Source organism: Pongo pygmaeus, chromosome 1 (genome assembly GCF_028885625.2).
Source record: "Pongo pygmaeus isolate AG05252 chromosome 1, NHGRI_mPonPyg2-v2.0_pri, whole genome shotgun sequence".
Taxonomy (NCBI): Eukaryota; Metazoa; Chordata; class Mammalia; order Primates; family Hominidae; genus Pongo; species Pongo pygmaeus.
Genome location: NC_072373.2, coordinates 229,709,342 through 229,736,249, shown reverse-complemented (window position 1 = coordinate 229,736,249; position 26,908 = coordinate 229,709,342). Strand labels below are relative to the sequence as shown.

Sequence of the window (26,908 nt, the reverse complement as noted above, 5' to 3'; positions counted from 1 at the left end):
ACAGAACGACCACCTACCACGTCCATAACGTTCCAGATGTCCTGAGTGGAGAGAGTTGTGTTTATTCACCATGTCATACGCGCATTTAGGGAACCTCTATTTAGGAGCTGGTGGCCTGCACTCAGCACTGCACAGATAAAAATATATGACTTTCAACACAGATCCAAATACCCTCACATTTTAAAAGTCAGGATTCCCTACACAAGTTTTAAGCTGACAGGATTCAAGTTCTGAGTTTTCATATATAGCTTTAACTTGTATTAAACACATGTTTATTTACAACGTGGAGAGAGAATAAGGGGCAATTAAGGCCATTTTCTCCTGTGAAACACTGCAAAATATGTACATAAGTACAACCTAATATAGGCAAAGGTTCTAAAAATCGTCTTTCTTGGCTTCACGTAATTGAGTATCAGTCAGGGAGTGGAGAGCGGCTGCCGATAGCACCAGGCCACGCCAGGCCATGCCAGGCCACACCAACAAGGGCGTGTGCATTCACTATTTCATTGAGCTGCCCTCAGAGCTGCTGCCGAGCTGGGCCCTGCACGGGCCCAGGTGTGCGCCACACCCCAGACCGGTCTGAAGCACGTGTCACCGGTCCCTCAGTTCCATTTCCAAATCCACCAAGGTCCAGTCGACAGACATTTCCAAAAAGAATCCTGCTCTAGGGCCACTTGCGCTGAGAGAGCACACCCAGGGGTCAAAGGGCAGCCATCAGGTACCCCCCAGGGAAGGGCCTGCGGCCGCCAGTCACTGCAACCCCGCCTCACCTCCGATGCCTGCTGTGCCCAGGGTGGTCCCGCTCATAGCGACGGCCTGTGCGTTCATATGACCTCGAGCGCTCCCGTCGCTGATCTCTGTAGTAATGACTTTTCTTCTTGTATTTTCCCGGATTATCCACACGCTCCCGTGACCTGCTTCGAGAACGGGTAGAACTCCGGCTCCGAGACTTGTGTGGCTTCTGGGGGTACTTGCAGTCCTTGGACTTCCGGGAGCCCCGAATCTCAGAGCCTTTGTAGGGAGCGCTGCGGGGGGCCTGTCTCGGTGGGGAGTCACTCCGGCTCCGGGAGCGGCTCTGTGACTTGGACCCACCAGATGTGGAGCCGCTGTCACTTTTCCTGGGAGGAAGAACAGCACCACCACACGTGTGACTATCTGGCCCGGCCGGGCCCCACACACCCACAGGAGCTCAGACAAGACACACAAGCTCTAGGTTTAGAGAAACCAGAAACCACCTCAGGGTGAGAATGATTACCCCGAGGGACAGCCCCACCCCGGTTATCGGCCTCCCGGGTGCGCCCCGAGGCACATACCTCCTCTTAGGAGACGCTGATCGGGATGGGGACCTTGAGTAGCTCTGTTCACGGCTCCGGCTCCGACTTCGACTCTCTCGCCCCTTTGGCAAGCTGTGAACAGGACAGGAGCCAGTTACAGAGCAGAAGTCCCTCCAGCCAACCCCGACAGCCACCCAGGCAGCCCTGGGATCTTACCCGTTCACGGGGCTGTCCGCCTTGGCTTTCTTGGCGCCCTCCAGCCTCCTCTTGGTGTTCTTCACAGACAGTGGGGAAGGCTTGCTCCCTTTACCTTCTTTGGGGGATTCCACTAGAAGCAGAACAAGAGGTTAAAAGCCAATCACAAAAAACTCTCCCAATAAGAAAAAAGTTTGTAGAGCAAGATAAGTCCCCTCTACAGGTCGAACAGCGACGCAAGCAGACTGTAACTTCCGGCTCCCAGCCTGGGACCCAGAACTTACAAAGACATCACAGAAATGCAGATGGGGCTGGACGCTGGGGCTCATGCCTGTAAACCCAGCACTTTGGGAGGCCGAGGTGGGCAGATCACAAAGTCAATAAATTGAGACCATCCTGGCCAACATGGTGAAACCCCATCTCTACTAAAAATACAAAAATTAGCTGGGCTTGGTGGCGCGCACCTGTAGTCCCAGCTACTCCAGAGGCTGAAGCAGGAGAATCGCTTGAACCCGGGAAGCGGAGATTACAGTGAGCCGAGATCACGCCACAGTACTCACCTGGCAACAGAGCGAGACTCCGTCTCAAGAAAAACAAAACAAAACAAAAAAACCCCAAAACGTGTATGTGTCTATATATATACATATATATGTATATATACACGTATATACATATATACATATATATACACGCATATATATACACACATATATATACATATATATAGACACACACAAATTATGTGGTGGTGGGCGCCTGTAATCCCACCTACTTGGGAGGGTGAGGCACAAGACTCACCAGAATCTCGTAGGCGGAGCTTGCAGTGATCCCAGATAGCGCCACTGCACTCCAGGCTGGGCAACAGAGTAAGACTCTGACTCAGAAAAAAAAAAGCTGGGCATAATGGCTCATGCCTGTAATCCCAGCACTTTGGGAGGCGGGCAGATCAGCTGAGATCAGGAGTTCAAGACCAGTCTGACCAACATGGAGAAACCCCATCTCTACTAAAAATACAAAATTAGCTGGGTGTGGTGGCGGGTGCCTGCAATCCCAGCTACTTGGGAGGCTGAGGCAGGAAAATCGCTTGAACCCAGGAGGCGGAGGTTACAGTGAGCTGAGACAGTGCCATTGCACTCCAGCCTGGGTAACAAGAGAGAAACTGTTTCAAAAAAAAAAAAAAAAAAGAAATGCAGGCCAGGTGCAGTGGCTGACACCTGTAATCCCAGCACTTTGGGAGGCCGAGGCAGGCAGATCACGAGGCCAGGAGATCGAGACCATCCTGGCTGACACAGTGAAACACTATATCTACTAAAAATACAAAAAATTAGCCAGGCATGGTGGCAGGCGCCTGTAGTCCCAGCTACACGGGAGGCTGAGGCAGGAGAATGGTGTGAACCCAGGAGGCGGAGCTTGCAGTGAGCCGAGATTGCGCCACTGCACTCCAGCCTGGGCGACAGAGCGAGACCCTGTCTCAAAAAAAAGAACTGCAGACAGGCCCTTTGCATCACACTCAACTCTAGGTCTGATGACGTATATCATCTATGGCCCCACACTGTAACACCTTCATCAGATGACAAGCTACCTGGGCAGCAGGGTAAACAAAAGCATTTCAGATAGCCTGTCATACTCCCTGCTAATCAACAGAAAGGCCAGGTGCCTATGCTCCTAGCACTCTGGGACGCTGAGGCAGGACAATCACTTGAGGCCAGGAAATCCAAGAGCAGCCCGGCCAACATAACAAGACCCAGACTCAACTAAAAAGATAAAGAATTAGCTAAGCACAGCCAGCGCGGTGGCTCACGCCTGTAATCCCAGCACTTTGGGAGGCTGAGGCGGGCAGATCACTTGAATCCAGGAATTGGAAGCTGCGGTGAGCTACGATCACACCACCACACTCCAGTCTGGGTGACAGAGACCCTGTCTCCCAAAAAAAAAAAAAAAAAGGCTGGAAGGAGCACATACCCCAGAATGAAGGCATGGGAGAGTCACCAGTCTTTGCCTTTGTGAGGAGTGGATTCCTGCACTCTAACAGACTCACCCAGCTTAGGGACAGGAGAGAACCCCGAGGTACCATCCAGCACCTGTGTGCCCCCAGGCAGCAGGCCCCGGGCTTGGGCCTTTGCCTCTTCGATAGCGTGCTTTCTCTTTTCCACTTCACCCTCCAGGTGTGTGAGATCAACCTGCAAAAGCCAGAAGACGTCCGTTCAGAACCAGGTGTTTCTGACCAAACACAAACGCATACGTTACATGAAAAAATGCCAAAGAACCTTTTTCCGAGCATAAAGCTGCAAGATCTTTAAGCAGATTTCCTGAATTTCTTCTTCAGTTGCTCCAAACAAAAGAAACCAATGGGGACGATTGGGCAAAGGGATCTGTAAAAACAAACACCATCATCGTTACACTTTCCTCAACTTCACAGCCAGCAAGACTCAGGACAATAAAAAAAACAGCCTGTTGGTCACGAAAATGCTTTGGTCCAGATTAGAGTAATTTGAAGAATAACACAGTAAAGTTTACTGGAGGCTGGAGAAAAAAAAAAATCAGACTAGAATCTCTCCATAGTAGCAACACACTGACCTCCAGCGTCCGGGCAGCAAGATAAATGCAGGCACAGGCGATGCTCTCTGGCTGGAACCGCACGAAGACGTCGGTGCGAAGGCTGTCGTTCATGTAATTCCTGGAAACCAAACACAGGAAAAACTGCAATGCCCCACCCCGGGAACACAGGTCTTCCGCCTGCATTATCTAGAGAAAGTCTAGATAAATTTACTACTCCTCTAAGGAGTCTATTGCTAGGACTCAGAGCTAGACAGTCCTGTGAATCTCAAGAGTTAATGGAGAAATATTCTAGCTGCTTTTTCTAAATACAGGACAGGAAGGCACAGAAATTATTAGAAAAAAAAAAAAAGCTGGCTGAATGTCAGACAATACGTGTTGCTATGAAAGAGAACCGACTTTAACTTTACTTTTCCCCTCAACCTTGACCTGCTCTCATGCAAAGCACGATGCCTCAGAAAGAAAATGTCTACTGGAGTCACTAAAACGCTTTTGATTAAAGAAATCTAAATGCTCAAAATCCATAGTGCAGAGAAACATGCAAACTCAAATGAACTGGCTGAGCACAAAGCCGGTGTGGCTGCTGGGAGACAAGCCATCCTCTTGGGTTCCTCTTCCTCTTCCTCCAGGGCGCTGGCGGCAGGCCCCTTCTCTGCTGACCGAGCTGCAGCTTCCTTGAAGGAGTCCACTTGGAAGAGGGAAAAGCCCCTTGGGTGCAAGTTGGACGCGTGGGAGCATCGTGCGGAGGGAGGCTCCGCACCCAAGGGCAGGCCTCTTCTCGGGCTCACCAGAGCCGCTGCCAACTGTCCCATTTCAAAAAGGAGTCTTAAAATGAACATTCATAGAATCAGAAGCAACACAATACTGAGAAGCAACACAATACTGAGAAGCAACACAATACTGAACATTTCATCACAGTACATTAACTTTCATATTTAGAAGCTATAAATATACAAAAATTTACATTTTTTAAAAGTTAAAGCATTTAAAACCTGGCTACATTTTGAGCATTTCCTTTAGATCTCTAAGATTTAATAGACTAAAATCAAACCTTATACTAGCTTTATGAACACTGCAAAAACAGAAAGGGTAATTCCATGAGGACAGGTGAACTGGTTTTATATTTACTGCTCCTCACATACCCCAATAACGGTGAGCCTTGGAGTGGGGCTGCACCCGCAGACAAGGTGGGTCGTGTTGGAATCTGACCCACGACCCTCCCGCAATATCTCTGTCCTAAATAAACCTTAGAGAAGGTAACATACAAACCCACTCAGTGATTTCTAAATGGGAAGTCCTACAGGTGCCTCTTGGAGGCACCTGGCTCTGGAAGCAGCTCCAGGCATCATAGGGGAATCTGTGTGGCGGCCGTGTGGCAGCACCCCCTGATGCAAGCGTGCCAGTGCACAGCTCTAACACAGATACACTCCACAATCAGTAACCTTTCGGTGTCTAATCAACAACTTTCAGTATTCAAAAGTAGTGATATTAATCCATGAACTTTAAATTCTTAAAAACAAATGAAATCTTGAGAACATATAAACTTATTGCTGTATTTGAAATGATACAATATTTTTTAAAGTATTCATGAAATAATTTAAAGATGCACACCTTTTACTAGAGCGTGTCACGCAAAGCTGCTGAAAAGAGCAACTTCAGGGCTTCTAGAAATCATGACATAACCCCACACTGACACAGCCAATTTGTCTCTTCAATTCTCACAGCTTTCCATACCATTTTTTTTTTAAGAGAAAGGTACTGCATCTTTATCATACAGGTACAGCAGTTTTAAAGGGACAAAATTCAAGTCAAGACAGTTATCAACTCTAATCAATACAATTACCAAAGCACGACAGAGGATTAACAAGAAGCACAATCGTCAGAGAACCACAGCAGGAGTCGGCCATGGCTATGCTATGTGCGTACCACCAGTCTAGAGCCAGCCTTCGGTGGAGAGCCTGCACTGGATTGGCTGAAGACGCCGCTGTCCCTGCACCAAAGCGCTTGGACAGCAGAGGAGAAGTCTTAGTCACTTACCCTCAGAGGCTACCCTTTGATTGAAAGAGTACAGAAAAGAAAAGTCAAAATAGGTTCTCTATTAAACATGTCATAGCACCAGACAATTCAGTCAGCAAAAATATGACCCTTACAGACTTAACTCCATGGGAAAAAAATTCACCAGAATCCCCAGAATCCCCCAAATACTAAATTGCACTTTAGGGTTCCTTTCTAGCACATGCATTGCTAAAATCGGCCCCAGAACCTTCTCTGCCCTTCTCCCAATGTCAGCGGAGAAACAGACTAAGTCTACACTAGCCTGTCCCTCCACCTTCCCCGGGAAAAGGTCCCCCTGCGCCAAGTCAACAGCTCCCAGAGGAAGCCCACTGACTGCTCTCTTCAGGGTGGGGGACACAGGAAGTCCAGGCTTGCAGGGAGGGGACAGGCCACCTACCGTTGACTGCCAGTGCCCATTATGGGAGTCTGATTGGAATTTATACAGCAGGAGCACTGGGCACTCGGACAACTCCAGCCCACAACCAAGTCACTGGGCTGCCTACCCACTGCCCAAGTGCCTCAAGTCAACACATTCCTGCACTGCCCTTGCTGGTCTCATAAAACAAGGAAGCTCAACTCACCATGAGGTCTGGACCAGGTGTTGGTTACGCTCACACTCTAACACCTGAAGGTACATAACGATTATCTGGAAGATACGGGTCAGGCAGTTATTACCAAGAACCTTAAGAGCCCAGAATTCAGATCTTGTGGGTGTCCATGCAGCAAACAAGAGCCTCAAGCTAGATCCCAGGAGTGGCTCCTGGCCACACGTCTGGCGGACGGCTCGGCTGGAAGGAGCTTTGTGGATGCGCCTGCTGTCTGCCTTGGCAGCCAGGCAGGATGCATGCCCGTGAGCCCAGCCACACAACCCATGGCACAGGCCTCGTTCTTCACGGGGCTGGTTTCATTCTCGTCTTCAATGCCTTTCCACCAGTGAGGCTGGCCTGTCCTACACGTCCCTGTACCCCAGTTAACAACTCACCAAAACACAATATGAACATACTTTCAGCAAACAGAGAACACTTCAGGCCAGGCACACTGGCTCATGCCTGTAATCCCAGCACTTTGGGAGGCTGAGGCGGGCAGATCACCTGAGGTCGGGAGTTCGAGAACAGCCTGACCAATATGGAGAAACCCGGTCTCTACTAAAAATACAAAATTAGTCGGGCATGGTGGTGCATGCCTGTAATCCCAGGTACTCAGGAGGCTGAGGCAGGAGAATCGCTTGAACCCAGGAGGCGGAGGCAGCATGAGCTGAGGCTGCGCCATTGCACTCCAGCCTGGACAACAGAGCAAGACTCCATCTCAAAAAAAGAAGAAAAAAAGCACTTCAATCTGTGGTGGGCAATTTATGGACAATTTGAACAGATGGCAGAAAGTCGAACAAGCAAATGAGGAAACCCACCAATAAAAAGGAGATCGAATCAAAGATGGAAACAACTGTTTGGGAAAACAAGTGCTTTGTTTCCGTGTAACACAGAAGGCACCCACAACGCTGGGAGTGAGGGACCGTGTCGCGGCCATGGTCCTCAGTCAGTACATGCCGCAAAACTCGCCAGTCATTTCAGACTAAAGGGGCCAGAATTCCCCTAATTTCTCCATAAGAGGAAGTAAAGCTATCACTAAAGCAACTGTAGAAAACTAACTGTCGAGGCTGGGTGCAGTGGCTCACACCTGTAATCCCAGCACTTTGGGAGGCCGAGGCGGGTGCATGACCTGAGATCAGGAGTTTGAGACCAGCCTGGCCAATGTGACGAAACCCCGACTCTACTAAAGATATAAAAATTAGCCAGGCGTGGTGGCACACGCCTGTAATCCCAGCTACTCGGGAGGCTGAGGCACGAGAATCACTTGAACCTGGGAGGCAGAGGTTGCAGTGAGCCAAGATTGCACCACTGCACTCCAAGCCTGCATGACAGAGTAAGACTCCGTCTCAAAAAAAAAAAAAAAAAAAAAAAAAAAAAAGGCCAGGCGCGGTGGCTCACGCCTGTAATCCCAGAACTCTGGGAAGCCGAGGTGGGAGGATCACGAGGGCAAGAGATCAAGACCATTCTGGCCAACATGGTGAAACCCCATCTCTACTAAAAATACAAAAATCAGCTCGGTGTGGTGGCACGTGCCTGTAGTGCCAGCTACTCAGGAGGCTGAGGCAGGAGAATGGCTTGAACCCGGGAGGTGGAGGTTGTGCCTCCACTGCCACTGCCACCGTGCCGCTGCACTCCAGCCTGGCGACAGAGTGAAACTCCATCTCAAAAAAAAAAGAAAAGAAAAAAAAAATTAACTGTTGAGAAAGGAAAACATAAACTAAAATTCAACTTTTATAAACTCACCACTATTTTTGAAAGCCCAAACTTAAATAATGCCATTTCCAAAACTCCTAAAAATGTGTTACTAAAATAAACAGCTGACACTACAGACAAATGAGTCAAGAACTACTCTTGAGATTATAGATAGAAACTGGGAAGCCAAGTCAGGGATGCACTCAGTCCTCTTCAGAGCCTTCAACTGCACTGAGGCGGAGAGAGGCGGCCAGGCTGGAGCAGCGGCCTAGGCAGGCTCACAGGGCAGGAGCCACACACCCACCTTATGAGGATGCTTCACATGGACGCAGAAACCCAACTCTTTGAGAACTCGTCTTTCCGCCTTTATAATTTGGTTTTTTAAATTAACATAATCTTGATCCAGTAGTAGAGGCACGGGCTTCCTGCCAAAGAGAGAGCACAGGGTCTGCATCACAGTCAAGCAGAGCACGGCTTCTGAGATCCCGTCATTACCTCCAATTAAGAGCACCTAACGCAAACCCCACAACACAACATCGCTACGAAGTCCACATCCTCTGATGAACAAAACTGCAAACCGCTCCCCACAGCCCAGTGCCAACCTACTCATCCCTTCCCAACGATCCCTCCCTGCTTTTCCTTATAGATCAACAGCTTCTGGTGCACAAGCACAGACCGAACACAGCAAGTTTTAGAATCTCATGGCACAAATGCTAAAAGCACTTTATGTGACTCACGATAGGGAAGTACATATTCACGGTTCAATAACCATAGAACCAATGAAAGCACAATTATTTAAATACAGATGGGCCAGGTGTGGTGGCTCACACCTGTAATCCCAGCACTTTGGGAGGCGAGGCAGGCAGACTGCCTGAGCTCAGGAGTTCGAGACCAGTCTGACCAACATGGTGAAACCCTGTCTCTACTAAAAAAATGCAAAAATTAGCCAGACGTGGTGGCGGGTGCTTGTAATCCCAGCTACTCAGGAGGCTGAGGCAGGAGATTCACTGGAACCCGGGAGGCGGAGGTTTCAGTGAGCCGAGATCGCATCCCTGCACTCCAGCCTGGGTGACACGGTGAGACACAGTGAGAGTCCATCTCCCAAAAAAAAAAAAAAAAAAAGGGGCTGGGTGCAGTGGCTCACACCTGTAACCCCAGCACTTTGGGAGGCCGATGAGGCCATGTTTTCTTTTTCTTTTTTTGAAATGGAGTCTCGCTCTGTTGCCCAGGCTGGAGTGCAGTGGTGTGATCTTGGCTCACTATAACCTCCACCTCCCAGGTTCAAGCAATTCTCCTGCTTCAGTCTCCCAAGTAGCTGGTATTACAGGCATGCACCACCACGACCAGCTAATTCTGTATTTTTAGTAGAGATGGGGTTTCTTCATGTTGGTCAGGCTGGTCTCGAACTCCTGACCTCAGATGATCCATCCGCCTCGGCCTCCCAAAGTGCTGGGATTATAGACGTGAGCCACCGCACTCGGCAAGGCTGTTTTTTTTTTTTTTTGAGACAGAGTTTCATTTTGTTGCCCAGGCTGGAGTGCAATGGCACAATCTCAGCTCACTGCAACCTCTAACTCCCCGGTTCCAGGGATTCTCCTGCCTCACCCTCCCAAGTAGCTGGGATTACAGGCACCTGCAACCACACCCAGCTAATTTTTTTTTTTTTTTTTTTTTTGAGACAGAGTCTTGCTCTGTCGCCCAGGCTAGAGTGCAATGGTATGATCTTGGCTCACTGCAAGCTCCGCCTCTCGGGTTCACGCCATTCTCCTGTCTCAGTCTCCCGAGTAGCTGGGACCACAGGCACCCGCCACCACGCCTGGCTAACTTTTTTGTATTTTTAGTAGAAACAGGGTTTCGCCATGTTAGCCAGGATGGTCTCGATCTCCTGACCTCGTGATCCACCCGCCTCAGCCTCCCAAAGTGCTGGGATTACAGGCGTGAGCCACCGTGCCCGGCCAATTTTTGTGTTCTTAATAGGGACAGGGTTTCACCATGTTGGTTAGGCTGGTCTCGATCTCCTGACCTCGTGATCCACCTGCCTAGGCCTCCCGAAGTGCTGGGATTACAGGCCAATCTGGCCAGAGGCTGTGTTTTCTAAAGGACTTCCATTCACTTCAGGTGCATAAACCCTGAGCTAAGGTCGGAGGCAGCGGTTCTCTGCTGGAGAAATTTTACTATTCCAGGGCCATGAAGCAACATCAACAGACTTTTGGGTTTTTTTGTAAACAGGGTCTCACTCTGTCGTCCAGGCTGGAGTGCAGTGGTGACATCACAGCTCACTGCAGCCTCAATCTCCTGGCCTCAAGCAAACCTCCTTTTTCAGTCTCCCAAGTGCTGAGATTACAGGTGTGAACCACCGCACCTGGTATGAGAGAATTTCTGGCTGTCACGTCTAAGGTGGGCACTCCTGTCATCGGGTACTCCTGTCATCCAGTCAGTCGACACCAGGGATGCTGCTGAATCCCGCAACACACAGGAGAGTCTCCAACAACTAAAGATTACCCAGCCAGATGCTGTGGCTGAAATCTGTAATCCCAGTGCTTTGGGAGGCTAAGGCCAGCAAATCCTTGGAGCCCAGGAATTTGAGACCAGCCTGGGCAACGCAGAATGACCCCATCTCTACCAAATAAAAAATAAAAATTAGCTGGCATGGTTGGCGTGCTCCTATAATCCCAGCTACTCAGGAGGCTGAGGCAGGAGAAACTCTTGAGCCTAGGAGGTTGAGGCTGTAGTGAGCCATGATCATACCACCGCACTCTGCCCTGGACAACAGGAAACCTGTCTCAGGAGAAAAAAAAGATTATCCAGTCTAAATGTCAATAGTGCTGAGATTAAGACTCCCTGCTCTAGAGCGCTCAGAAACTTGTGGGACAGAAGCAGCAATAGGGCCGTGCACTGACATGGGTAAAGCAGGAAGCCAGCCCCAGCGCGACCCGCCACAGTGCACTGTCCTCACTGGAGCCCCTGCCATCACTAAACAGCATCTGCCGATGCCTCTGAGCAGGCCCTGTTCGTGGAACTTGAGAATGTGCTCATGAACATCCCACAGGTTTAGAACCTCAGGCCTGTACTTGTGTTATACACGCCTTACTGTAGCTTAATCAGAAAAAAATAGACATCTATGACAGACTAGACAGCTCTGACCGACTCACTTTTTCTCTCTTAGCTGTCGAAGGCGGTGAAACACATTGATGACGTCCCGTATGCGTCTTGGGGCCTCTTCTATCTTGGAAGCCAGGTGGACACAGGCCATTGATACATGCTGAAGCGGAAGCATTGCAACACGCCCATGTTTGTCCCCAGCCACGGCGTCCTGACGGCCGCCAAAGCTTGAGGGCTATTCAGACCAAAACGGAAGTGCACCCAGGGGAAAAAAAAGTCAAGAAACAGAACCCTCCGGCACAGACTCAGACTGGGGGGCAAGTACTCACTCCCCTGAGTAACCGGGCAAAGTAACAAACCGTTTTACCCTCAACATACTTCGCTGGGAATGAAGTGCAGGAGGAAGCCTTACCTCCATGGAGTGCTTCACGAAGGACTTGGTATAAAAGAACCGCTGGAACAACACCTGCCCGGTAGCCATGGCCACCTAGAGTAGAAGAAAGTTTGTGTATTTTCAAACGCACCATTCAAAGCCTTCGCGGCCAAAAGTCATCGAGTAACGTGGGACTCCCCACGCAGAACCAAACACTGAAACGCTTCCCACGTCCACAAAGGCTCTTCGCGTCCCGCCGTCTCGGGATCCAGCGCACTGGCGGCGGGGAGGCCCCGGGTCAGGGGCATGGGCTGGCTGGGGACTGGGGCATGGGCTGGCTGGGGACTGGGGCCCGGGCTGGGGTCGGGGCAGAGCTGGCGGGGTCTGGGCGGGGGCGGTGCGGGCCCGACTCGCCGCCAACAAAGGGCGGCTGCCGACCCAGCGGTTACCTGGGACCGAGGCTCGCGGCCGCGCCCTCACCTGCGGCAGGCGGAGCAGGATGCCGGCCGCCTGGATGAGCTCGCAGCCCACCACGCGGAGGTCAGTCTCTGTGTCGGTGTCGAGGCCGCTCGACATGGACGGCGTGAAACGGAGCTTGTCGTCAGGCAAGAGACAGTTCTCCAAGGTGATGAGCACCCCAGAGTACAGCCTGTCCCCGATCAGCACCCCCTGCGACCCTGAGGGTACGCCCCCAGATCCCGGGGCGCCGGCCGCTGCCGCGGGAGCTGCCGACCCTGCAGCCCCAGCCGCCGCCGCCGCCGCCGCCGCCGCCATTTTGTGCCGCCGACTCCCCTTCGGCTTCTTCCCGCAGGGCGGCTCCCCGCGAAGCTCCACGGCCGCCACCGCCCCGCCCCGTCGCGTGCCATTGGTTCGGCCCGCGACAAGCGCGACGCCGCCTAGCCGCAATTGGCTACGCAACCTGCCCGTCAGCAACGCGCCTAACGCCGACGCCGGAACCTGGCGCGGGTGGGGCGGGCTCGTTACCCAGGGGGCTCCGCGGTGCCGGCCGATCCGGAAGCATGTCTGTCGACCGCGGAGGCGCTGGTGCCGTGCTGAGAGCGGCTGCCTATGCCCCCCGAGCGGGGCTGGAACTCTTCCAAGACGCCCACGTTCGCACAGAGACCCCGGATCGCGGAAGCTCGCGTCTCGAAAGGCCTGTGGGTCAAGGGGGGCCATCTCGGTGGGATCTGGGGCGGGACGACCCCCACTGCTGAACCCTGGGCGCGGGGCAGGATCAGAGGCTCCGCTCGGCCTCGCCCTGGATGAGACGAGCGTGCCCGCTGTCCCCCGGCCGCCGTCGGCGTCGTGTCTTTAGTCCTTATCGACTCCAGACTTTGGGGATGCGTATTAACGCCAGACTCCCGCAAAGTCTTGCCTTCAAAACTCAGCTCCTGGGGAAAGACGGGTGGAGGGATGACTGGAAACGTGGCCTCGACGTCCCTACAGAGCCCCTCCAGCGTGGGGAGGCCTAAGTACCTCAAGGTTCAGGCCCACGGAAGGAGTCGGAGGAGCGAGGCCCGGTGCTCTACGTGTGAAGGAGCTTGAACAGGACCCCACAAACGCCAGGGAGACGGTGAGGGGGTTCGTGCGTTTGTAACGTCTTGACATCGCTGATCCTCCCGCAGGCGGTCTCACGCCCTGCCCGTCCTGGGTTCACGGTTTTTCATCACCTGCGGCTGTCCTGCGATCGACCACAGCTGTGCAGGAGGTATCTGTTGCTGCAGTTACCGGAACCTTTGCCAGGACTAGTACAGGACCACGAGTGAGGATGGTGGGGAAGCCTGCGTGGGGCAGGGAACGGTGAGGCAGGAGGAAGAGGGAAGGGCAGCAGAGGCCTGAGTGGTTGCAGGTTCACACACTGAGCTGCCAGTGACTGCCCAGCTCAAACGGGCTCAAATTCAGAAGCTACCATTGCTCCTCACTCCCACCCCCAGGTCAGCTGTCCACTAGCTCTGCCATGACTTGATACTGCAGCTCAAACAGTGCCAACCAAAACCCACTCTCCTCACCGCCTGTTATGGGTAACACGGTATGGTTACAGCTTTACTCATGTCCTCTGTCCCCAGGCTGGTAGCTCAGGGATGTCTTGTCTGTGAGTTACAGCTGCACACTCTCCAGGAAAAAAGGAATTTCCTCTTCTCTGGACACCCCACCACACAGCTGGTTTCTCATTGGTGCTGCTTGCCCATTCCCTGAGCTGTGACTGCCAGAGGAGTGGGAGGTTGGTGGTGCCTCCAGCCCATCGGGGCAGGCCCTGGGACTGCCTGGGAACAGGACTATGGCACAAACCGAGTTAGTGATGGGAGCAACCCACAGTGCTCTGCCGCATCCGTGTCTTCCTTCACTCACATGAAATGCAGAAAAGGCAGCTTTGCCACAGCACAGCAGCACGCACAGAATGTGGCCGCCCAGGGCTCTGTCCTTGACCCCTGTTGTCCAGGACTGTTTACCAAGGGCTGACAGGCACTGAGTGCCCCGTGCACATAGCCAGACACTGCACTCGTGCAGCGGAAAGGACAGTGAACGAGACTTGGTCCCTGGCTTCCAAAGGCTTAGGGCGTAGTGGCTGTCATGAGGCACAGTGACGAGGGCCAGGAGGGGGACCTCTTAGGGGGCCATGCAGTGATGGAAGCCAGAAAGAATGAAGGCCTGCAGTGAGGATGGAGTGGTCCGCCTGAAAACATCTCTAGCAAATGGCCAGGACGCTGATTGTTCTGTGCAGGTAGAAGGTAGGTGGTGAGTCTGAGAAAGGGGCCAGAAAGACTCCCCAGCAACTGCTGGCAAAGGGTGAAGGGCACGTTCCCACAGGATGCAAGCCAGGGGAGATGGGCACTCAGTTTAGACGTTCCTACAGCAGGGTCAGCAAGACAAGCAGGTTGCGGCAGGGGTCTGTGCACTGCTGTGTAAATGTAGGGGGCATCAGGAGGTAGACAGCAGCTGATAACCAGTGTCTCAAGAGCCTTCCTAGGGCAGAAAGACCAGGGGAGAGGTGTGCATCACCCTTGGAGTTAAGGGACAGTTGTCTGTTAGGTGTTCCTTCCTGGAGATGGCTGAAAAGCCAGTCCAGTCTGCAGGGACCAGGCCACCACCCACCTGATGTGGGAGCATTTCCCCCAATCCCTGCTGGGCTGCTGAATCTGGGGGACATAGGGAAGCTGAGGCTGGCGTTCTGAGTGGTGACAGAGCTGAGCCACAGGGGATGTCTGAGGTCAGCCCTGAGCAGAGTGGAGTAGGGACTCAGGGTGGGTCAGGGAACTGGAAAGCGGGCACTGTGCACGCAGCCCTTGAGAGGAGCCAGGGTGGGGATCCCCCACCGTGTGCAGAAGGCAGCAGCCTTGGAAGCAGGGTGCGCTCCGTGGTGTGCTCGCTCGATACCAGAAAATGACTCTAAAAACTAAAGAGTGTTTGAGTTTCATTCACACAAAACATGGACGTCATCTGTGAGGCTCTGTCCCAGAGAGACCGGGCCATCCTCATGTCTGTTATTGGGATGTAAATAAACAAAAGTACAAATCAAACAAACTGCAAATTACTCTGTGTCTTTTCCTAATCAATACAGCAACAGTTCTCAGTGGTACTGCACCACTCTGGAAAAAATGCCTTCAGGTTCCTTCCCATCCCCCAAGGCAGCAGCAAATCCTTCGTGTCGCCTCCTATTGGCCAAGGCAGCCAAAGATTTAAAAGTCTTTGGTTCGTAGATGGCCAGATCCGCTAGGACTTTCCTGTTGAGCTCCACCTGGCACTGGGAAAAGAATGAATCAGAACCTGCAGTCAGTGTGAGACACACACTCCGGCTCTGTGTGGTCGCGGCGCTGGCTCAGGAAGAACCCAGCTGCACACTCGCCTGGGGGGAGGGAAGGCCTAGGAGAATCCTATCTGGGTGGCACAGCAGAGGACTTCCAGGCAGGATGCTGAAGGAAAAATGTGGATAAGGGTGAGGGAGGCACCTGTGGAATCTGCAGGGAGGCTGGAGTCCAGTCCTGATGTCAGCCCAGGGAACCAAACACCTTGTTCAGGGTCCTTGGTCACCACCCTGACTGAGCTGACTGCTGGCCTAGGGTAACCCTTTAAGCCAACCTGGAAGTGCCCACAAGAACCGCAGAGGATTTCAGAAGCTAGTGAACAATGCCAGAGTTTAAGGAGCAGAAACGGGGGCTGTCTCGAGAGAGCTAAGAACTGCAGAGGATTTCAGAAGCTAGTGAACAATGCCAGAGTTTAAGGAGCAGAAAAGAAGGGGCGCCATCTCTTTGAGCATTAAATTCAGCTACCAAGGCCGGGCACGGTGTCTCGCCTGTAATCCCAGTGGGAGGCCAGGGCAGGCAGGTCACCTGAGGTTGGAAGTTCGAGACTAGTCTGACCAACATGGAGAAACCCCGTCTGTACTAAAAAATACAAGAAAAAAAACCCACAAGGCCAGGCACGGTGGCTCACGCCTGTAGTCTGAGCACTTTGGGAGGCTGAGGCGGGCGGATCACCAGGTCAGGAGATCAAGACCATCCTGGCTAACACGGTGAAACCCTGTCTCTACCAAAAATACAAAAAAATGAGCTGGGCATGGTGGTGGTCACCTGTAGTCTCGGCTACTCACGAGGCTGAGGCAGGAGAATGGTGTGTACCCGGGAGGCGGAGCTTGCAGTGAGCCAAGATTGCGCCACTTCACTCCAGCCTGAGCAAGAGTGAGACTGTATCAAAAAAAAAAAACCCCACAAAATCGGCTATCAAGGACAAAGTGGCCTAACTGTACTACCTGTGACCTGTATGCTTTGTGCAAAGTCTGTCTCCTTTCTTTTTTTTTTTTTTTGAGACAGAGTCTCACTGTGTCGCCCAGGCTGGAGTGCAGTGGTGTGATCTCAGCTCATTGCAAGCTCCACTTCCAGGGTTCATGCCATTCTCCTGCCTCAGCCTCACAAGTAGCTGGGACTACAGGTGCCTGCCACCACGCCTGGCTAATTTTTTGTATTTTTAGTAGAGATGGTGTTTCACCATATTAGCCAGGATGGTCTCGATCTCCTGACCTTGTGATCCACCCGCTTCAGCCTCCCGAAGTGTTGGGATTACGGGCGTGAGCCACCATGCCCGGCCAAGTCTGTCTCCTTTCTTAACTACACTTCCCTGAGTAAAATAGGAAAGTCAAACCTCCTAAGCCTACCCTGAAGATCTTTGTAAAGCACCAAAGACTGCCTTCTGCAAAATGCCCAACCCCTCAACCTTTTAGGAAAAACTTAACGTACACAAAAGCAGAGGGACTAGCATAATGACCAGATTCAGTAATCACCAAGATTTTACTACACTTGCATAAACCATCCGTTTACTCCAAAACATTCCCCTTCCTTTCTGTAAGTTCCTATTTCACCTGCTATGTCATCAGAAATCACTCATTATTAAAACTTTTTGTTGTTGTTGAGACAGTCACGCACTGTCGCCCAGGCTGGAGTACACTGGTGTGATCTCAGCTCACTGCAACTTCTGCCTTCTGGATTCAAGCCAATCTCCTGCCTCAGCCTCCCGAGTAGCTGGGATTATAGGCGCATGCCACCACCACGCCTGGCTAATTTTGTATTTTTAGTAGAGACAGGGTTTTACCACATTGGCCAGGCTGGTGTCAAACTCCTGACGTTAGGTGATCAGCCCGCCTCTGCCTCTCAACGTACTGGGATTACAAGTGTGAGCCAGCGCACCCAGCCTCATTGTTTAAACTTTTTTTTTTTTTTTTGAGACGAGTCTCACTCTGTCACCCAGGCTGGAGTGCAGTGGCGCAATCTCGGCTCACTGCAAGCTCCGCCTCCCGGGTTCACGCCATTCTCCTGCCTCAGCCTCCCGAGTAGCTGGGACTACAGGCGCCTGCCACCACAGCTGGCTAATTTTTTTGTATTTTTAGTAGAGACAGGGTTTCACTGTGTTAGCCAGGATGGTCTTGATCTCCTGACCTTGTGAACCACCCGCCTCAGCCGCCCAAAGTGTTGGGATTACAGGCGTGAGCCACCGCGCCCGGCCTGTTTAAACTTTTAAATTAAATTTTGAAGTTAAAGTCAAGTTTTTCTACACAATTTTTTTTTTTCAGACAGTCTCACTCTGTCGCCCAGGCTGGAGTGCAGTGGCGTGAACTCGGCTCACTGCAGCCTCTGGCTCACTGCAGCCTCCGCCTCCCAAGTTCAAGCGATTCTCCTGCCTCAGCCTCCTGAGTAGCTGGGACTACAGGCGCCGGCCACCATGCCCGGCTAATTTTTCGTATTTTTAGTAGAGATGGGGTTTCACCTGTTAGCCAGGATGGTTTCGATATCCTGACCTCGTGATCTGCCCACCTCGACCTTCCAAAGTGTTGGGATTACAGTTGTGAGCCCCCGTGCCCGGCCTCTTTTTTCTTAATGGGGAAACATCAGGATTTACATCCCAGAAACACATGCCCTGTTTCCAATTCTGCTCTGCTGCCAACCAGTGTGGTAAGCTCCCAGTCATGCCAGAACCCCACACCAAGACAGAGTGCAGCTACAGTGCAGCTGGAGTGGCACCCCTCGCCTCTGCCGCATGGACCGCTACCAGGCTGCGCCAGGTCTGATGGGAGGGTTTGATTTATTTATTTAGAGATGGAGTCTTGCTCTGTTGCCCAGGCTGGAGTGCAGTGGTGTGATCTCGGCTCACTGCAGCCTCCACCTCCCAAATTCAAGCAATTCTCCTGCCTCAGCCTGCAGAGTAGCTGGAATTCTAGGTGCCCGCCACCACGCCTGGCTAATTTTTGTATTTTTAGTAGAGACAGGGTTTCGCCACGTTGGCCAGGCTAGTCTCCATCTCCTATCCACCTCAGCCTCCCAAAGTGCTGGGATCACAGGCGTGAGCCACCCCGCCCAGCCATGGCTTTCTTTATTCTGTCAGATGGGGTCTTGCTCTCACCTACGCTGGAGTGCAGTGCTACCATCACAGCTCACTGCAGCTTCAAACTCCTGAGGGCTCAAAGTGATCCCCCTGCTTCAGACTCCTTAGTAGCTGACACTACAGGTCTGTACCACCACACCCAGCAAATTTTATATTTTTGTAGAGTGGTCTCACTAGGTTGCCCAGGCTGTTGCTGGCACTATTCCTAGGCACAATCCCATCACTCATCAACATGGGAATTGTGACCTGCTGTTTCCAGCCTGGGCTGGTTCACCCCTCCTTAGGCAACGTGGTGGTCCCCTGCTCCCAAGAGGTCACCATATTGATACCAAACTTAACATGGACACCCCATCAGCATAGCAAACTACAGCCCAGAAGTCAGTCTCCAGGGATCCTCTGGCCTCAGCCTCCTGATTAGCTGGGGCTGCAGGAAGCACCGCCACGTCCTGCATGATGGTTTCTGCAGATGTCCAGAATTTCAGTGGGGCCCACATACTCACCCATACCTTAACTAAATTGCCAATGAGCACTGGATACTTCAGTCCATGTTCCTGGCTAGCAGCTGTAATTCGATTAATCCAGAGCTGAAATAAGAAAACATGAAAATACTTAAAAATGACTTCTGGATGTTATGTCCCAGCAAAGCCTCTAATTGATCTAAAGAATGTTTTTCTAAAAGTAAATAGCAAAGTCAGTGAACTATGATGGTGCCATCACACTCTGGCCTGAGCGAAATCAAGACCCTGTTTCAAAATTAAAAACAGCAAAAACCAGGCTGGGTGCAGTGGCTCACGCCTGTAATCCCAGCACTTTGGGAGGGCAAGGCAGGCAGATCATTTCAGATCCGGAGTTCGAGACCAGCCTGACCAACATGGCGGAACCCGGTCTCTACTAAAAATACAAAAAATAGCTTGGTGGTGCACACCTGCAGTCACAGTTACTTGGGAGACTGGGGCGGGAAAATCGCTTGAACCCGGGAGGCGGAGGTTGCATTGAGCCTAGATCGCGCCATAGCCCTCCAGCCTGCGCGACAGAGCGAGACTCCGTCTCGGGGTAAGAAAAAAAAAACGGGGTACGTTAGATGCTAGGTTCATGAGGCTGAGGCGGGAGCGGTGAGGCGCAGTAATGAGGTGGCACGTGGACAGAGTGGAGGCGCCAGCCTCCCGGAAATGCGGGGGTTTCCGGGTGTGCAGAGCTTGGCAGCAGGCGTGGTCTCTTCAAAGAGGACCACAGCAGCAGATAGTAGCCCTGGAGGGTTGGCAAGGGGCTGGGTTGACTTCAGCTGCCAGAGAGAAGGGAAGCCACCGGAAGGATGAGAGCAGCAGCGACTAGGGCGGTGGCTGGTGATGCAGGGAGGCGGCTGCAGTGGCCCGGGCGAGGGGCTGGAGCAGGGGGTGACAGTGGGGGTGGGGGGGGGGCGGGAGAACGGATGTCCCGCAGTCTGCCTACGGGGCGACATAATTTGTCGGAGTTTCGAAGCGAGGTATGAAAGCAAGGAGCTAAGGGTGGCCGGGCGGCTGCACACTAGGTGGGTCGCGGGGCAGAGACGGAGGGGACGCGAGTGCGCTGGCCGGCGGGTGTCCCGGGTCCACGCTTACGGTCCTCATGTTCTTTTTCTTCAGGTATCGGGCTTTGGTGCATTTCACAAAGGCTCGAATCACGGTTCTGACCGCCAACGTGTAGCAACGATTTTTCCTCCCCCGGAAATGCTGGGTCAGAAAACGAGAAACCAGGGTTGTCAACGGGGCCCGCCCCGGCTGCCCCTTGGCCCGCGGGATCCCCCGGGCGCCCAGTGCCCAGGCCGGGCGGGCGGCACTCACCCTGGCGTGCTTCAGCACCTCTTGGATCCGAAAGTAGCGGTCGGTGACGCGATTCCGCAGCCAGAGCTGCGCGGTGAGGAAAACCATGGCGCCTGCAGGCCGGCGTCCCGGATACTCAACAACGCACGCGCCGCGTCGCTGCCATCTTGCTCGGGTCGGAAATGGTGGTCACGAGCACTTCCGGGTCCGCGCCTGCGATGACTTCCGGGGCGAAGGTCGCCTCCCGTCAACCCGCGGGTGCCCGGTTGCGCCTCAGAACTCGCGGTGGTAGCTTGGGTTGGGAAGCGGATGTAGGGCCACGGCGGGGACTGAAAGGAGAACGGGGCCGCAGCGCCGGTGGCCATCCGCGGACGACGGATAAACAACAGCGCAGCGCAGCGCAGCGCGAACCGTTCCGGAGCACGGCCCTGGCCGCAGCTGTGGCTCCGAGGGCGCCGTGAGGGCAGCGGACCCGCGTCGGGGTCCCCGCGGCCGGGGAGGGCCAGGCCGCCCCCCGGGGCCACGAGGATGTTAAGGAACCGAGGTGGAGATGGTCGCATCGCTGTGAAAGTGCCCGTTGCCTCTGAACCTTGCACTTTGTTTTCTTACTCGTTTTGAGACGGGGTCTCGCCCGGTCGCCCTGGCTGGGGTGCAGCGGCCCGACCTCGGCACGCCGCGGCCTCTGCCTCCCTAGTAGCTGGGACGTCAGGCGCGCGCCGCCACGCCCGGCTAATTTTTAGTGTTTTTTGTAGAGGGGGCGTCTTCCTGCGTTGGCCGGGCTGCTCTCGGACTCCTGGCCTCTGCTGGGATTACAGGCCTGAGCCACCGCGCCAGGCGTCGAAATTCTAAGCTTCGAAATGGTAAATGTGACCGCCATGGTGCCGATGCCTGTAATCCCAGCACTTTTGGAGGCCAAGGGGGGAGGAACACTTGAGTCCAGGAGTTCAAGACCATCCTGAGCAACATAGTGAGACCCCATCTCTACAAAAAATCAAAAAGAAATTAGCCGGGAGCGGTGGTGGCGCGCGCCTGAGGTCCCAGCTACTCAGGAGGCTGAGACGGGAGGCTCGCGTGAGCTCTGGAGGTAGAGGCTGCAGTGAACTCAGATGGCACCACCGCACAACAGCCTGGGCAACAGAGCCAGAGTCTGTCCCCCCCCCCAAAAAAAAGTTTTATATTATGTGTAATTTTATATTTCTGCTATATTACCAAAAAATTGGTGGGAGGTGTGCAGTTTCTTTATAACATTTTATTATACTTGGATATTTTTTAAATCGTAGAAAAGTTGGAATACTAGTACAAGGAAAACTCCCTAGTGTTCGCTACCAAAATGTGCCAGCTGTTTTCATTTGTTCCATTTGTTTAATACTCTCGAACCAAATTCACCTACTGTTACGTTTTGCTACATTTTTGAATCATTCTCTCTATAAATATAAACATACTGGATTTTTTTCCTAAACCATTTGAGAAGTTGGAGATACCTAAACACTTTGCTGTATATTTACTCTTAGGAACCACACAGTACAATGATCAAAATCCGGACCCAGCCCACAGTCCAGATTTAACTCGCCTCAAATGTCTTTTATACCTTTTTTTCCCTGTTGAAGATTCAGTCCAGGATGACGCACTGCATTTGTTGTTGTGTCTTTTTTTTTTTTTTTCTGTTTTTGAGACGGAGTTTCGCTCTGTCGCTCAGGCTGGAGCACAAAGGTGTGATCTCGGCTGACCGCAACCTCTGCCTCCCGGTTTAAGCGATTCTCCTGCCTCAGCCTCCCGAGTATTTGGGATTACAGGCGTGCACCGCCACTCCCAGCTAATTTTTGTATTTTTAGTAGAGATGGGATTTCACAATGTTGGCCAGGCTGGTCTCGCACTCCTGACCTTAAATGACCAGGCTGACCAACATGGTCAGCTACCCAGGAGGCTGAGGCAGGAGAATTGCTTGAACCCAGGAGGCAGAGTTTGCGGTGAGCCGAGCTCCTGCCATTCGTTGCACTCCAGCCTGGGAAACTAGCAAAACTCCATCTCAAAAAAAAAAAAAAAAAAGAGGAGGCCGGGTGCAGTGGCTCTGCACAACACTTTGGGAGGCCGAGGCAGGTGGAATTTCTGAGGTCAGAAATTCGAGACCAGCCTGGCCAACATGGTGAAACCCCATCTCTACTAAAAATGCAAAAAGCAGCTGGGCGTGGTGGCGGGCCCCAGTAATCCCAGAGAGGTGGGACAATTGCTTGAACCCGGGAGGCCAAGGCTGCAGTGAGCCAAGATCGCACCACTGCACTCTAGCCTGGGTGACAGATCAAGACCTCGTCTAAAAAACAAGAAGAAGAAGAAAAACTACTTTTTTTTTTTCAGATATGGTCTCACTCTCAGCCAGTCTGGAGTGCAGTGGCGCCATCTCAGCTCATTGCAGCCTCCGCCTCCTGGGCTTGAGTGATTTTCCCACCTCGGCCTCCTGAGTAGCTGGACCACAAGTGCATGCCTGGCCAGTTTTTGTATTTTTGGTAGAAACGGAGTTTCACCATGTTGCCCAGGCTGGTCTCAAAACTGGCCTCCCAAAGTGCTGGGATTACAGTCACAACTGACCTACTTGCAGGATTTTCAGTTTATGGACATGACTGAGTGGAGACATGGAGAAGCTGATGTTATTGGAGATTTTTATTATTCCCGTTTCCTGAGCGATGGGGACACTCACACTATGTAGGGCAACATGAGAAGCCCCAGTGTTTTGTCAGGAGGCAGAGAGAGGGGAGAAAGCTAAGGCCAGAGCCTTGGCTGGGGATTCTGTAGGGAAGGCGGGGTGAGCAGCTCAGAATGGGCCAGCTTGAAAAATGCCATCTTGGCCGGGCGCGGTGGCTCACACCTGTAATCCCAGCACTTTGGGAGGCCAAGGCAGGCAGATCACCTGAAGTCAGGAGTTCAAGACCACCCTGGCCAACATGGTGAAACCGCATCTCTACTAAAAATACAAAAAATTAACTAGGCGTGGTGGCAGGCGCCTGTAATCCCAGCCACTCGGGAGGCTGAGGCAGGAGAATTGCTTGAACCCAGGAGGCAGAGGTTGCCAGTGATCTGAGATTGCGCCATTGCACTCCAGCCTGGGCAATGAGAGTGAAACTCCATTTAAAAAAGAAAAGAAAGGCCAGGCTCGGTGGCTCGTGCCTGTAATCCCAGCACTTTGGGAGGCCAAAATGGGCAGATTATGAGGTCAGGAGATTGAGACCATCTTCGCTAACATGGTGAAACCCTGTCACTACTAAAAATACAAAAAATTAGCTGGGCGTGGTGGCGGGCGCCTGTAGTCCCAGCTACTCGGGAGGCTGAGGCAGGAGAATGATGTGAACCCCGGAGGTGGAGCTTGCAGTGAGCCGAGATGGCGCCACTGCACTCCAGCCTGGGGGACAGAGCGAGCCTCTGCCTCAAAAAAAAAGGAAAAGAAAAGAAAAATGCCATCTGGCCTTGGTGCACAAGGGCTGTCCTTCTCGCCTGTTCCTGGCCCTGGGCGACTCAGGGCAGGGGACATATCGGCTTGTGCAGGAGTTAGATGAGGAAGTGGGTCAGGGTACGGGCTCTGGATGGAAGTGGGGAGGAGAACAGCCGTGGCCATAAGTTTGGCCATGTAATTCATGGTTGTCAAAGTGACATATACAAATCTAAGAAAACACAGTTGGAACACCCCGGCCTACAGAGAGCAACTGAAAAGGGCTCCCCAGTAGTGTGCAGACAGGGAAGGAAGGGAAGACAGAGGTGCCATCCAGGTCCCGGGTGCATCCAGGTCCCAGGTCCGTCCAGGTCCCAGGTCCCAGGTCTGTCCAGGTCTCAGGTCTGTCCAGGTCCGTCCAGGTCTCAGGTGCGTGCCGCCAACCATCATCAGGTTTCAGTTGCATCAGTTGCTGTAGCAGGACGAGCTGCAGACAAAACCTCTCAAGATAGCGAGTTGTAGAAGGAAGGGCTTTATTCAGCTGGGAGCATCAGCAAACTACTGCCTTAAAATCCGAGCTCCCCGAGTGCACAATTTCTGTCCCTTTTAAGGGCTCACAACTCTAAGGATTTCACATGAAAGGGTCGTGATTGATTTGAGCAAGCAAGGGGTACATGACAGGGGCTGCATGCACTGGTGGTCAGAGAGAAACAGAACAGGGCAGGGAGTTTCACAGTGTTCTTCTATACAATGTCTGGAATCTATGAATAACATCGGTTTCTGAGTTATGAGTTGATTTTTAACTACTGGGTTTAGGCCAGGCAGGTGCAGGCCTGGTTTCGGGCCTGGTGCCGGGCTTCCTGTCCTTGGTTTTACTTCCTTGTTGTTTTTTCTTAAAACAGGTACTGAGTATAAAACAATATGAGAGGGTCTCTTCCCTCATTCTCCCCTTTGAGACTCTCACTTTTTATTAGTGGGAGTTCTCACTCTTATTTTTGCTACTTATGTCTTTTTGTGCAATAGATTGATAGTGATTTATATAGTATGCTTGTGCTGAAGCATTTTGGTGAACTAAGGCAGCGATTAAGTTTTTTATCATTTGGAGAAATACAGGTATCAGACAAGGGAGAAGTAAGCAGGTTCCTATTACTATTATTACTCTTGTTATAAGAGTTTTAAATCCTATTGCTGGGAACTAATTTCTAAACATGGCTCCTGGATTGAGTCTGTCCCACACTTGCATGGGTATGTGTGCCAGTTTTGTTATATCTTTAACTATATTCTCAGCTACTTGCCCCTGATCATCTATGTGTAGACAACGATTGGTAAGGTTAAGTTTTTCACAAACTCCTTCAGCTGCTAGCAAGTAGTCAAGAGCTGGTCTACTTTGAGAGCTAGCATTTCTCATCAGTCTCTTGCCGGGCAAGAACAGTCAAGACTTGACTGGTTTTATTCGTAATAATTTTTAAAACAGCTTGCAACCATATGATTCGGTTGAGCACGTAGATGGGGGTTCGATATCCCCATGAGCCATCTTCTGCCCAAGTGGTGGGTCTGTAGTATTGTATGATTTTTTCAGGGGGCCATTCATCATCTTTCTAATCACTTATGGCTATGTTTCGTTTTTCACGGGAAGCATAGACTGGGAAGCCCAGAAGTTCACCTGTTTTTACGGGCAGTAAGAAGAAAGATGGCTTAATGGTGCCAATTACACAGCTACCTGTCCACTGATCAGGCAGCTTAGCATAAGCTCTGTGTCCACATATCCGGTATAACCCAGTGGGGGCCGTCCGGTCCCAGTGGAATTCTGGGTGGGCCCAAACAGTCTGCAACTTTGGAAATTTACTGAATGGATTTCTTTCTGTGTAATTGGAACTCCACCATGTAACTGTTTTTGTGGTACCGTCATACAGCTTTTGCCCAAGACAACCAAGCCACCCTACAGGATGAGTGAATCCTTTTCCTTCTCAAGCTGTGCAATACTGTCCAATAATTGAGACTTTTAGAACCCAAAAATTGGCCGGGCGCGTTGGCTCACGCCTGTAATCCCAGCACTTTGGGAGGCCGAGGCGGGCGGATCACGAGGTCAGGAGATCGAGACCATCCTGGCTAACACGGTGAAACCCCGTCTCCACTAAAAATACAAAAAATTCTCCAGGCGTGGTGGAGGGCACCTGTAGTCCCAGCTACTCTGGAGCCTGAGGCAGGAGAATGGCGTGAGCCCGGGAGGCGGAGCTTGCAGTGAGCGGAGATTGCGCCACTGCACTCCAGCCTGTGCGACAGAGCGAGAGTCTGTCTCAAAAAAAGAACCCAAAAATTGTCAGGGTCATTCTTTTAGGCTGGGAATTCATCAGGAACTGGGTCTGTAGGAACTAATTCTCGGGCTTCCCATGGTCATTGATCTCCTGTTACGGTTCCTCCACAAACATAGCATGAGGTGACTTCCAGAGACTGGGCTCCATGTTCGGCTAATTGCAAAAACAAAGTTTTAGTTTTTCCTGGAATCTCAGGTACTGGCACATTTTGTTCATCATAGAAAGTCTGAAATACTGGTTGTGGAGAGCGCTTTTGAACCTCTCCTTTTATTAGGATGCTTACACTAGGATCTAGTCCTTTTCTATCAATGCCTAATGTTACATTTTTTTTTAGTCCACTTTGGGTCTGAAGGGTTTGTGATTATCAATTCTAAAAGGTTGTAGCTCCCACTCGTGCAGGAGGGGCTGACTTTTCCTTTTTGGAGCCAAACAGGATCTTTTTTATCTTCTTTTCAAGTAGCCCAAATGACACAAGACCAGTATTGACACATCTCACATAATATGATTCTTGACAGATGTACTTATTTTTTTTTACTGTGTAACTTTTTTTCCAATTTAGAAAACCGCATCCTATTCCATGCTGCTTACTATTAATAGCGGCACAAGCCTCAAATTTTAAGGTTACATTTTTGGGGACCCCTCTTTCTTCTGTTCTAGCTATTACCTTACTTG

The 26,908-nt window shown here is 51.8% G+C and overlaps 2 protein-coding genes across 10 annotated transcripts; both read right to left on the bottom strand.

The window, feature by feature from the left end:
• Positions 1 to 231: 231 nt before the first annotated feature.
• On the bottom strand, positions 232 to 13,557 carry CCNL2 (cyclin L2). 8 transcript variants are annotated; one of them, XM_063660758.1, is made up of 13 exons: positions 13,311 to 13,548; positions 12,315 to 13,225; positions 11,874 to 11,948; positions 11,512 to 11,621; positions 8,664 to 8,784; positions 6,662 to 6,726; positions 4,047 to 4,146; positions 3,737 to 3,841; positions 3,508 to 3,649; positions 1,934 to 2,029; positions 1,491 to 1,602; positions 1,314 to 1,406; positions 232 to 1,118 (listed from the first exon to the last, which is right to left on the bottom strand). In XM_063660758.1, the coding sequence occupies exons 2-13, from the start codon at positions 13,008 to 13,010 to the stop codon at positions 767 to 769; spliced, it is 2,067 nt and encodes a 688-aa protein (XP_063516828.1). In that variant the 5' UTR covers positions 13,011 to 13,225; positions 13,311 to 13,548; the 3' UTR covers positions 232 to 766. The 8 variants fall into 8 exon arrangements, 5 of the variants coding, with proteins under 5 accessions (XP_063516828.1, XP_054301183.2, XP_054301188.2 ...); XM_054445208.2 differs by having other exon boundaries at positions 12,315 to 13,548; XM_054445213.2 differs by lacking the exon at positions 1,934 to 2,029 and having other exon boundaries at positions 12,315 to 13,545.
• Positions 13,558 to 15,229: 1,672 nt separating this feature from the next.
• Positions 15,230 to 20,718, bottom strand: MRPL20 (mitochondrial ribosomal protein L20). Of its 2 annotated transcripts, XM_054445269.1 has the most exons (4): positions 20,525 to 20,718; positions 20,303 to 20,413; positions 19,211 to 19,288; positions 15,230 to 15,576 (listed from the first exon to the last, which is right to left on the bottom strand). In XM_054445269.1, exons 1-4 carry the CDS (start codon positions 20,609 to 20,611, stop codon positions 15,403 to 15,405), a joined length of 450 nt encoding a protein of 149 aa, XP_054301244.1. In that variant the 5' UTR covers positions 20,612 to 20,718; the 3' UTR covers positions 15,230 to 15,402. The 2 variants fall into 2 exon arrangements, with proteins under 2 accessions (XP_054301244.1, XP_054301241.1); XM_054445266.2 differs by lacking the exon at positions 15,230 to 15,576 and having other exon boundaries at positions 17,166 to 19,288; positions 20,525 to 20,709.
• Positions 20,719 to 26,908: the final 6,190 nt, after the last annotated feature.

What these genes read in the sequence shown, in the direction of transcription:
- CCNL2 (XM_054445208.2), bottom strand. Translation starts at nt 13,010, where the DNA reads ATGGCCCCCCTTGACCCACAGGCCTTTCGAGACGCGAGCTTCCGCGAT. An exon ending in TTGCTGCCCGGACGCTGGAG is followed by an intron (nt 3,842 to 4,046) that starts GTCAGTGTGTTG and finishes TTGTTTTTACAG; the next exon opens with ATCCCTTTGCCCAATCGTCC. An exon ending in CTCTCCTGTCCCTAAGCTGG is followed by an intron (nt 2,030 to 3,507) that starts GTGAGTCTGTTA and finishes CTCTGTTGCCAG; the next exon opens with GTGAGTACTGTGGCGTGATC.
- MRPL20 (XM_054445266.2), bottom strand. Translation starts at nt 20,611, where the DNA reads ATGGTTTTCCTCACCGCGCAGCTCTGGCTGCGGAATCGCGTCACCGAC. An exon ending in AGGTGCTGAAGCACGCCAGG is followed by an intron (nt 20,414 to 20,524) that starts GTGAGTGCCGCC and finishes TTTCTGACCCAG; the next exon opens with CATTTCCGGGGGAGGAAAAA. An exon ending in AGAAAAAGAACATGAGGACC is followed by an intron (nt 19,289 to 20,302) that starts GTAAGCGTGGAC and finishes TTCTTATTTCAG; the next exon opens with CTCTGGATTAATCGAATTAC.